Source organism: Labrus mixtus, chromosome 9, assembly GCF_963584025.1.
Source record: "Labrus mixtus chromosome 9, fLabMix1.1, whole genome shotgun sequence".
Taxonomy (NCBI): Eukaryota; Metazoa; Chordata; class Actinopteri; order Labriformes; family Labridae; genus Labrus; species Labrus mixtus.
In genome coordinates, this window is record NC_083620.1 from 5,416,652 (window position 1) to 5,428,262 (window position 11,611).

Below are 11,611 nucleotides of genomic sequence, written 5' to 3' on the forward strand. Positions count from 1 at the left end.
GACCCATGTGCAAGCTAAAAACTGCAGACTGTCTCAATGTTGTTTCACTGTTCGACTGACTATAACATCTATGCACAGAGTTCAAAATGTCCTAAATTTGTCATCTATTTGGAATAAATTCAACCTCCTCAAGACTATTTATTAACAAGCTTTATTCAGAAAATGATTAATATGTTAGAGCAATGTTTTTTTAAGGACAAGAGCAGCAGTATGGTGACCCAAAGAAACCTGACATTTCAAGCTGTCACACTGATTATATATGACTTCAAATGACAGAAAGGAGAGGGTGGTGGGCAGTAAGTCTAGTTATCTAGATTAGCATAAGGAAGGATGAAGTGGTATCTAACATCTTTATGTTTAACAGCACACTATACTAGTTTTATTTCCTACAGACATATGGCAGCAATCACACCGTGTGGTGGTAAGAAAACTGTAAACAAAGTGAACATGGAGTGCACAATCAGCCCTGTATAACGACTTGCAGGAAGTCTGAATGATCCCGGATTTACTACAGGAACAAATCAAAGCATGAACTTTCAGGACACAGGATGCTCCCTGAATGTTATCCTACTGCGGTCCTACCGGGACGAGCTCAGATGAAAACCGACCCCATAATTGCTGCAGTCGAGACTGCTGTGGGAATTAGGGAAGGCTAGCATGTGACCGGTCAGATAAGGCTGGATGGCTGGATAATTCCACCGCCTGCGAGTGTGTGGTCACATGTGATCATCAGAGTGGGAACGAGGAATGTCCAAACCACCGCACAACAAGCGGCAATAATGAAGGTTTGCCACACATGGACTTAAATAATAATGGAGTATCTCAGCTGGAAATATCTTACACTGTATGCAATGCAGAGGACAGGTGAGTCTGTCAGGACTCTGTTACAGATGTGACCGTGTCCTGGATGAATGTGTAACAGCTCCCCTCTCGTAATCTGACAAAGTTCATCTGTTGCCAACCCAGGGAGTAAAGTTCAACATGAAGGCCATCGGGTTTAACATCTCCTATGTGTTTCCTGATGAATGCTCACCCACATCTGACCATGCACCAACACTGCATCACTTACTACACAGACTCAGCTAGCTGTGTTCTGTGCTTATAAGATTTCATGCATATTGTCAGTTTTACGGCAAGAGTTATTACAGGCATTTTCACACTCATTTTGTGAAGATGTGGTCATGGGTTGTATCTGTCAAAACTTATGCACTCAAAGCTGGGTGCAAGGTGACATACAAAAAAACAAACAATTAAAAAAAAAATGGAAAAATGGCAAACTGATGACATAAATAACAGTCCATCCAGGGGGGGGGGGGGGGGGGGGGGGGATATTTTCATCCTAAAAAGCTGTTTGTTTTTTTTAAGTTTCAATGACATTGCTGGAGCATGTATATTTCACAAAAATATTTGCAACTGTGGAAAGTGTTTTTACTAAACCATACCAAAATATCTCTTAGAACAGGTACCGGTATGAGGTTTGCAAAAAAAGAAAGGCACCTTAGAGGTTTTCCTCAGAGTTGCAAAAAATGATACATTTGATCTATTATTATTGATTCACTGTAAAGAGATTGCCTATTCTCTGTGCGATATATACACCCCAGTGACATCCTGCCTTCAGCATAGATGTCATGGAGGCATAACTGGGGGACAAAGTAATCCCACCTTTGTGCCGCCATCAGAGGTAGTAACAGAGGCGTTACAGGGGCTAACTGTCTGTCATGTTTCTTAAAAAAAGGTAGGCATGGTGATACAGATGATGTGAATCTGCAGAAAATAGTTTCCTAACCAAAAAAGCTCCAAGAAGAGTGGATGCTGATTTCTTCTTACTGACTGATGTTGAAAATCTAAAACGTGTGGTATTTTGCCACATCATAAGAATGAGCACTTTTTCCTGAGTTAAAAAAACAACAATAAAACAGGCGATGCAATTCTTACATCCCGCTTCAATAACTGTCCAGTAGTCTGATCTTTAAACCAGACCACAAGAGACCTGCTTTAGGGACAATAGAGGATGGATGCATTAGGAGAACAGACCTGTATGTAGCCCCTCATCCAATACATCAAAAACACGTGCACTTACATGTGTACTCACAGCTAACACAACAACAGGAATTATGATTAACAATGATCAACATTATTATGACACCAGACATGCCTTAATAATAATAATAATAATAATAATAATAATAATAGGCAACATGTGACTGTTACCAGTGCTTTAAAGAGGATTGACATGTATTTGTTCAACTGGAAACAACCACTACATTTAACCCAGAACTCTAAAAGGGTGAGTTTAAAGGGGAAATTAAGAGGCAGAAGTATGTAAGATATTTCTGCTGATAACATGTCTACACTCACGCACTTTAACTTATAGTATCACTGATTGCACATCTCCCTATGTCAATTCTGTCCATTTACAACTCTGTTTTTGCACATTTACATTTCATCTTTCATATTTAAGACTAGTAATGCTAAGTTAAATCCCATTCTTAGTTTTGATATTTTTAGTACTTATTTACTTTGTATTTAATATTATGTTTAGATTTGCTAACATTGTGTTTTTTTACTCATATTGTGTGTTGGATAACCTGCTGCTGTAACGCCACAATTTCCCAGTTTGGGATCAATAAAGTAATTATATTCTATGTCCATGTAGGTGACATATCTGTGTGTGAAGGGTGGACTCTTCTTTAATTTACTGTTGTTTTATTTATTTACAAAGATCGTCTATTGTAAGAAACGTTAACATCGTGTCTTATTTTCATTTATTGACCCGAAGAAGAACACGTTAATGTGGTATTAATCAGTAAATATATTTGAATCTACAGGAGGTATCTGATTTTGCAGAATATGCAACCCTAGGAGGCCCATGTTGATGTTTACGAGGGATCATCCGATGGCCCGTCCAGTTTTAAATACATGTCCACAGGCTAAGTGACGACAACAACAACAACAACAACAACAACATGTTTGTTATTCTGCTAAACGCAACAACTACATCATGCTAACTAAAGGGTGTCCAGATTATCTGAAGCAACCTGAGAGACCCCTACCACCACTAACACAGACGATTAGCCTGTATCACATGGCTACAGGCTCGAAATCCGCTAGACGACGAGGCTAAAGCAAACAGTCTGGAGGCATTCCCCCTCTGTGAACTTAGCTTCATAGCTACATCGTTAGCATGCTGTGTTGACAGCAGAGGAAGAAAATGTGCACACTGTAATGCCAGGTAAAAACACGTACGACACATTTAAGGCTCTGTGTACTGGTGTTTTGGCAAAGCCAGCCCATCCCTCCTCGTTAGCCAACACTAGCAACACTTTCGCAGCTGTGACCAGAGCGCCACACCAAACACCGTGCAATAATCTGTCAATTTAACGTGACCTTGCTTTACAAGTGAAGGCAGACGTATCATATAATACCAGTCGATCAAATTTACATTAAGCGAGGAATAATTACTCAATCGGGGTGGATATAATCCCCACAGTGGTGTTTAGCTACAATATATTAAAAGGTATTTTAACTGGGGTTGCCTTCCTGCTGCACCCAGCGCAGTGTGTTCTGGGGTAAAGACGACTGCGGAAAATGCAGGCAAAGCTTTTGTATAACTTGACATAAAATAACAATCCGCCAGGTTTTTCTGATATTTGTCCAAGCCGAATTTAACAGTGTATCCTAGCTGTTCTGAAATTTTCAATCAAGTCATTTTTTGTCTGTTGTCAAAGGCATCCAGCATCAAACGCCACTTAAACAGCTAGATTTTAAGGCTTGGTACGGAGCTAGCATAGAAGCTGACAGCTAGGCTAGCGGCTTACCTCTCTTGACGGCCTCGTCATACGACAGGAATCCTATCCTCGACTCTTTGGCCCCCATGCTCCCCTCATTTCATTGCGATGTGAGGAAATAATGGTTTCCCACTGAGATGATCGTAATGGGTTGTCTCCTTAAATCCGTTTATTGTGAAATAGGTTTCCTGGTGGTGTGTTTATGTGCTGAGCGGCTGAACAGCGACGCCTCCATTCTGTCACATGATCACCGGACTCTACAGGTCAGTTGATCAGAGTCTCCTGGAAACACGGCTGACGGATATTATTGTTTTATTTTAAACCCAAATAACTTGACATGTTTCCCCATCGCTTGTTGCAAATAATGGATACAGTTTGATTAATCTAGGCGCAATCATACTACAATGCCGTGTGTTCGTGTGTCAATGATTACAGGTTGTTAACAAGAGGGAGCAGCGCCATCTAGTGGTGACTGCTAAATAACATTACAGCCTATGGGTAGTTCACATCTACGCATAGGAAACAGCGACATCTAGCGGCGAGATAAATAAACTGGAGCAAGCGAGATGAGTTTGATAAGCATTCTAGAAATCTATGCGTGGTACAGCTCTTTTCATTTGGGCTCTCTCTCTCTCTCTCTATATATATATATATATTTGTGTGTGTGTGTGTGTGTGTGTGTGTGTGTGTGTGTGTGTGTGTTTCTTCGTTAAACTTCGTTTTACCGAGATAACGACTTCATTTCTTGACATTTCGAGAAACCGGCTGAAATTATCCCAGCATAATGAGAAAACGAGCACTATTATCCCGAAATAGTGAGATATATAATATTTACAGTCTCTGGATATAGCCTATAAATTCGTGAAACAACCGAAATTGACAATATCTACACGTTTGTATTTATTTATTTAGTTAGGCTATATTTAAATAGTCCACATTAATGAACACAAACATGTAAAAATGCCAGATATTGCCTTAGGCTAATTTCCATCTGTAGTCCCTTGGCAGGTTGGTGGTAAGCAGGTAAACAAAGTTACATAAAATCACGATGACAAGCAAAACCAATACAAGACAAGACGCTGTCTCAGCGTGCGTCAGCTTTGCCAGCTTCCTACGTCACATAGTGAACATGAGAGCGCCCACAGCACACAGCATTAAAGCGACACACTTCACTGTCTCATGGGCACCACTGGGTTTATATTAACCGAGACAGTTCAGTGGATATATCACTACAAATTCAGTGTGTTCTGGGTTGGCAGGTAAACAGGTCGGTCTGTAATCCAGGCAGATTGCATCATCTTCTCTTCCGCGATGAGGCTCTGCTGCTGCTGTAGTAAAAACTGACAGGACATGGGACAACAAGTTCTGCTTTACTGGCCGAATATTATTGGTGAGAAACACCTGATTCAATTCTAATGAACTGTCTTTTTGTTATCGGTTATAGTTTGCATTTGTATGAAACTGTGAAACCGGTGTTACGGTTTAAAGAGTGATCTTGTTAATTAGCGACTTTCAGACAAAAAAACGTGACCATTCATATCAACAGCAGATACACAGCTTGTATTATGCCTATGCTGTAGTTTTAGTTTAGTACATAAATGTCATTCATAAATAATTCAAGGCAGAATAATGAGGCTGAAAGATGATCTATATTGGACTCTTGTTAATAGAAAACGTGGCATATTTATCTTTTCTTGCATTACAGAGTGTCTTAACTTGGCTGTACACTGAATAATGTGTGTGTGTGTGTGTGTGTGTGTGTGTTTGTGTCTTTCAGGTTACATTAGGATTGCTCTTGTGATTACAGCATGGGCTGCATATGAAGCACCAGCATTCTTCGTCTTTTTTTACTCCATCTCCATAGCTCTTGATGGTAAAGACTTAGTATCTGTGAACTGCATGCAGCCTAATGCGACTAGTTGTTTAAGTACATCTGCGGCTGCTTCCTGTAGCCTAATTCAACCATATGTTAAAAAATGTTTTTGTGTGGTCATTTGTGTATAACGAACCTGCAAACAGCAGCATTATAATGGATAAACCAAAACATATGCATGATAAATATTTTCCCTTACTGTTTTAATGGCAGGCCTTTTATTCTGCATATAATAGCCTACAAGTTGTTAATATAAAATATAAAATATAAAATGCCTTACAGTTTTTTCTTGTTAAAGTCCATAATAGATAGTTTTCTTAGGGACAGGTAGATTTTCTTTTCCATTAATGTATGACAGATTTTTGTGGTTAAAATGTCATATGACATGCTTAGAAAGTATTACAAATACTTTGTCTTATTAACTTCAATTTATCAGACTATATAGTTCACTCAAGTGTTGATGTAGTTGCAGGCCCGGTTCTATGAAGGTGCAAAAGGATGCATTGAACCCTCATTTGAGTGGATGCAAAATAATAACAATACTTTTATTTTTTTTTAAGTAATCAAGGCTTTCAAATGACAACTGACTCAGATTGTGTTTATTACATCCATGATGTGATGGTCAGGACAGGTGCTGTGACCTGTATGTTTCACAGGGGCCACATGCAGGACCCATAACACCTACGCTGTTTTTCATTGCTGTTGCCGCTAACTGTAGCTGCACCCCCTTTAATCTCAGATGCACCCCAAGTCATTTTGTTTTAGAACCAGACCTGTGTAGTTGTTACTTTTTCCATTATAAAACAGGTTGTAGGTTTTAACACTTTGCCTTTAAAGAAGCTTTCTCTTCACTACTGTTTACCTTGTTTGAACTGTGGACTTTAGAATGAATACTGATTCATTGTAGTTAGCAATCAAAGTGATACTGGACATCCAAAGTACAAGTAATCTTACACTTTGGTCCTCTTAACACAGGTCACTTTATCCTACCACAGTAGAAAAGCACAGGGGGGAATCACATATATACTGGCTGAACTGCTGCTTTATTTCCAGGCTCCATGTATTTTGTATGCAGCCACATTGATGTCAGGTTTTGATCTTTGGACCCACCCTTATGAACGAGAAGGTATAAGAAATGGACCTCGCTTCTTGGTTTAGTAAGCTGAAGCCAATGTGCGTGAGCCTTAAATCTGCATTCCCATTAATATATATCCTGTAGAGGGCCACGCCACTGATTGCAACAAGAAACCCACTGGTCCTACTCCTCAGCAAACATGATCCACATGAGTTGATGATCCAAATCTCTTGTTTCAAGTCTTTTTTTTTAATACAGCATGATGTTATTTTTTTTATTGTGGTCGAATCAAGACTAAAATAGCCAATAAGGCAGGTTTATGCTTTAACTGTCTGTGATTGACAAGTCACCAAATAGGAAACCAGAAAACCAGGATAGAGATGCTTGTCAAAATATCGTCAATCCTGTCTCCCGAAAAAAAACTGCAAAAATGGGAAATTCAAAGCTTTAAAATGTTGGTCTACAAACAGAACAATAATCAGAATTATGGGTGCATCGACAGCTATGACAATTTAAAATAGCCTCTAAACACTTCTTTGAGGAAGTGAGGATGTGAGGATTTTTCCGTTCAGGAGTGGACGGCTGGCTGGCGAGGAGGCTGGGTCAGACGTCGAGGTTTGGGGCCTGGCTGGATGTAGTGGTAGACAACGTGGGCAGAGCGATGCTGTGGAGCCTGCTGTTCAAGGTCAGCCACTTTTTGAATTATTTTCATCATTATTTGAAAGAGGTCTACCTTCAAAACAAGCGTAGGGCTACCATCTGAAAGAACAGCAAAGTTACCAATATATTTTTTTAACCAATATGGTTTTTCTTTAGTTGGTCACTTAAGATAGATATATATAAGTTTATTTCAATTTGCACCTTTGTTTTTGTGACATCAAACAGCCTCTGAGCTCAAACATGTTTGTGCTGATTCTGGATTTTGACTCTGAAATGACTTGTGTCTTGTGTGTCTGATGCTACAGGTTTCCTCTCGTGCTCCTTTATTTCTTGTCTGATGTCCTGTATTTGTTGTTTTTCAGTGGGGTTGGTTGATGTCAGCAGTGGAGTGGTGTGTGTTTGTGTGTAACCACAATGCCAGAGGAGATCACTGGAAGAACAGCTTTAGCAGCAGCCCTCAACTCATACGCGCCATCATGGACAACGGTAACAAATCTGTCACTGTTCATTAAAGTGATGTAGCTAACTCACAGATTGTATGAGTTAATTTGTGTGTGTGCTGCTATCAGGGTTTCGGACCCCTCTCGGCCTGTGGGTGGTGAGTGGTCTGCACTGTCTCCCTCTCTGGCTGTACGGGTCTCAGAAAGGTTTACTCTCCCACTGGATGTACCTGCCGCCCTCGATACAGAATCTGGTGACTGTGCTGCTGGCTGCAGGCCGCCTGCTGGCTCTCTCAGCAGAGGTAGATATAACCTGTGACACCCCTGAACATCAGAGGGGTAAAGCACAAAGCGAGTTCAACATACCCAGAGAGATCCTGAAGTAGCAGGTAGAGACAACAGGTATTGCAGCTGGTTATTAACTGTCCATGTTTTACTCTTTCTGCTTCAGGCTCTGAGCATGCTCACATTAAAGGGCGTGTTTGAGTGCGACATTTGGCTCTTCTTCTGCACAAAAAGTAGAGACCGTAACTCTGAACATTTCCTGGTACAGATCATGTCACGAGTTTAAAGTCAGTTACCGTGGTGATGGTGAGATATCAAGATTAAAAGAGAGCCAACTTTTCTGACATGGAAAACTCTGACCTTAGGCCTGACAGAGGCTCGCTTCGTGGTTCACCCCCCAGGTTGACAAAATGAAACAGTGCTTCTAGTTTGATTTGTTTGTGGAAAGACTTAATTCTCACTTTTTTCTCTCTAGATGTGGTGTATAAGGACACACATTGAATACTTAACCAGTGAGGAAACGGAAGACAAGAAGAGCTGAAGGTCACTCAGCAGTCATCTTCTGTTCTCTCCTCTTTCTCTCAGTTTTTGGGAGATTCAGATGAAAGTATGCGGCTGCTCTACAGGTACAAGTTGATATTATCTGACATAATCTTGACCTCTCACTTCATGTTTAGCTAAACAAAGAATTTATCTTGTGAACTTCATTGATTTTGTTTCGAGCTGCTGAGATATAAGATGGCATCATCCTTTACCAAACCTATAAATGAATGTGATAGAAAAGACCGAGGACACTCAGGAACACTTTATGTTAGGCTGAATCTTCTATGGGATTATAGATATTATTTCTGCTTTTTAAAGGGAACTCAAGGAAGGAACAAAAGATTCTTCAACCTCAGCAGAGAGACTGTGCAAAACCTTTTCTGACACTGTAAAAGTAGGAGAGTTTATGATTAGCACGACTCTGGTGATATGATCTAATCATAATACAGGTTTACTATTCAGTATTTGAATCTATAAGAAAGGCGATATAATGTTCTTAAGACTTGTGCTGTTGGTGTTTGCACAAGCTCTATGCTCTTACTTGTTCTGTCTCAGCTTACATTAAGTTGGAGGTTGGAAAAGTCAAATGTATGGTGGCCGGGAGGTGTCAAACTAATTACATATCCAAAATGCTTTGTGAAAGAAAAACACAACAATTAATTGAAAAGATGAATGCAAACAGCTACAACAGAAGATGAACAGAAAGATCATGTAAATAAGTGAATGCTCATTTGAGATGATCACATGGTGAAAGTTATCAAAGCTAACGTTAGAGAACTACCAAACATTGTTTCATTTACTTTCACAGTTTCTTCCACGTGTCCGTCAGGTAAAACAGTCCATTAGAAACACTGCCGATAGTCGGCCCATTTCAGCTTTTGTTGTGGCTTCTGTATTTGTTTTATACCTTCTGCATATGTGTTGTTGTTTTTCCATTAATGCAGTTGTGTTTGTCTTGCTTTTGAAAAAGGTTTTGGATCTTTCATTTGTCTGACACCTTCCCGCCGTAGTAAAAAAAGATGAATATAGTTAACAACACTGCCATCTTTTGGCCGGGGGGTTTAAACACAACACAAAAAGAATCAGCAGAAATATTCAAATCTTTGACGGGTAACTGTAGATTGAAAAACATCAAGGTTTATTGTGAATCAATGCAATATAATAAAATAATCTTAAAGTGTATCAATGGTCACGTGTCCCCGTAGTGTAAGGACTGTCAAAATGCTGGATAGAGGTATGAACATGACTGCACTAAACTATGTTCTGTGGGTGATAAGAATGATTGTGATGGCAGGGATTTTCTTTAAAAAATGACTCAAGGAGCCAAAGGGAGACGCTTATCGTTCACATCGATTACACTCTAATAAGGGATTCAGTTTTGTTTAAAACTGAGCAGCAAAGTTACATTCATGTTTAATCTGAAACCTGGACAGTTTCTGCAAAACGCACCAACAAAGAGGGAAAGTCCAGATGTTATTATAATCTATAGAGCATTACTACTAAACACAAAGCTGATTTAGTTACATGTTTATTTGATATTGATTGTAGGGACTTTAAAAAAGACCTGAATGGATTTGGTTAAATAAAAAGTTAGTTTTTTTTACCAATGTTTTTTTTTTTTTACTGATTTGTTTTAAAGCTGTGGCTTTACAGTTTAAGTTTTTGCTTTTGTGAATGTTTGTAAAGTCAACTATTAAAGTCTGTTGATAAAATAAAGTCCTCACAGAAACTGAGATTGTTTGTGTAATTCAAACAGATATTACACTGTGAAAAGGATAAAAGCTGTTTTTCACACATTGCTAAAGGTTTTATTTTCAATAAATATATAAAAGAAATACTTTTCTTTTTCGCTTTGTTTGAATATTAAATACGATCTTATTTGCAGCTTAGAGCGCCAGTGAGGATTTGTCAACGGGACCATCAGGGAGAATGTTAAAAATGTCTTTAAATTACATTTTAATACCTGAATTTAAAGCGACGGGCTAGGTGTCAGACAAAGTGATTAACTCCCCACTGCCAAATATTTGACAAGGCAAAGATTCACTATAAGACATATAACATACTCATCTTATTCATGATAAAACAGCAGGATGAGATTTTTCAGTAAAAATTACTACTTGTTGCACATCTACAGGACAAAGTCATCAAAGAGATACCACTTTGTCCACAAGGGGCGCCAAAATCAAAACCACCAGTAAGTTCCTCACAGGCGCTTTAAGGACAATAAAGATATGACGAGGGTACGACTTGCTTTGCTTTGGTCAGAACACAGCTTGAATTACTTTAAAATCTGAGAACAGCAGATTTTTTTTGCCAATGCAATGCAAGGGTAGTATTAATGACATTTCTAATGTATTATTTATGCTTCGGTAGGTTAAGGAAGCCCTAAGAGGACATGCATCCATTCATTTTATCTCATTTACTCTTCCTATGATAATGAGTTGATTTCAGCCGTTTTCTAACGATCTCCAATAATGTACATGTTGTCAGTAACACCAGCAATGTTTCCCAAATAAGATAAATAGGTCCAGATCTCAAGAAAACAAAAAAATGTCACATGAAAGAAGTCAAATACATTTTATGGATGCATGTCCACTACGGGCTTCTGTAACTTACAGGTGGCTGTTTTAGAAACCGCCTACTACATACTACCATTGAACGTAGCATCTAGTACGTAGTATGTACTAGTATGACTGCCGGTTGGTGGTTATTTTGCAGTATGCCTAAGCTGACAACAGTCCAGCTGACAGCAAACACCACGACAGTGACTATCCACTTACAGGCAAAAAAAAGCTGACGAGTGATTCATTTTGATTTTCATGATTTTAAGAATGAAAACATCTGGGTATTTTGGGCATACTGCATTTTGGCCAAATCAATGAATACTCCTAGTATAGTAGGTGGTTAAGTACACAAAATAAACAAACACAAGGTGCAAACACAAGAG

General features: G+C 39.1%; 2 protein-coding genes across 6 annotated transcripts in view; one reads left to right on the forward strand and one right to left on the reverse strand.

The window, feature by feature from the left end:
• Positions 1–4,062, reverse strand: part of usp32 (ubiquitin specific peptidase 32) — a 51,457-nt gene extending 47,395 nt beyond the window's left edge. For all 5 annotated transcript variants that reach the window (XM_061046066.1, XM_061046064.1, XM_061046063.1 and 2 more), the window contains exon 1: positions 3,819–4,062. In XM_061046066.1, the coding sequence (XP_060902049.1) occupies positions 3,819–3,876 (58 nt within the window). In that variant the 5' untranslated portion in view covers positions 3,877–4,062. The remainder of the gene's footprint in view (positions 1–3,818) is intronic.
• An 837-nt stretch (positions 4,063–4,899) lies between these two features.
• si:ch1073-145m9.1 (uncharacterized) lies at positions 4,900–10,499 on the forward strand. The gene is made up of 6 exons (XM_061046067.1): positions 4,900–5,178; positions 5,566–5,661; positions 7,309–7,421; positions 7,759–7,882; positions 7,966–8,138; positions 8,597–10,499. The coding sequence occupies exons 1-6, from the start codon at positions 5,139–5,141 to the stop codon at positions 8,660–8,662; spliced, it is 612 nt and encodes a 203-aa protein (XP_060902050.1). The 5' UTR covers positions 4,900–5,138; the 3' UTR covers positions 8,663–10,499.
• Positions 10,500–11,611: the final 1,112 nt, after the last annotated feature.

Coding starts and splice junctions, on each gene's coding strand:
- si:ch1073-145m9.1 (XM_061046067.1), top strand. CDS start 5,139: ATGGGACAACAAGTTCTGCTTTACTGGCCGAATATTATTG. Junction 5,179..5,565: donor TTACTGGCCGAATATTATTG/GTGAGAAACACC, acceptor TGTGTCTTTCAG/GTTACATTAGGATTGCTCTT. Junction 7,883..7,965: donor ACGCGCCATCATGGACAACG/GTAACAAATCTG, acceptor TGCTGCTATCAG/GGTTTCGGACCCCTCTCGGC.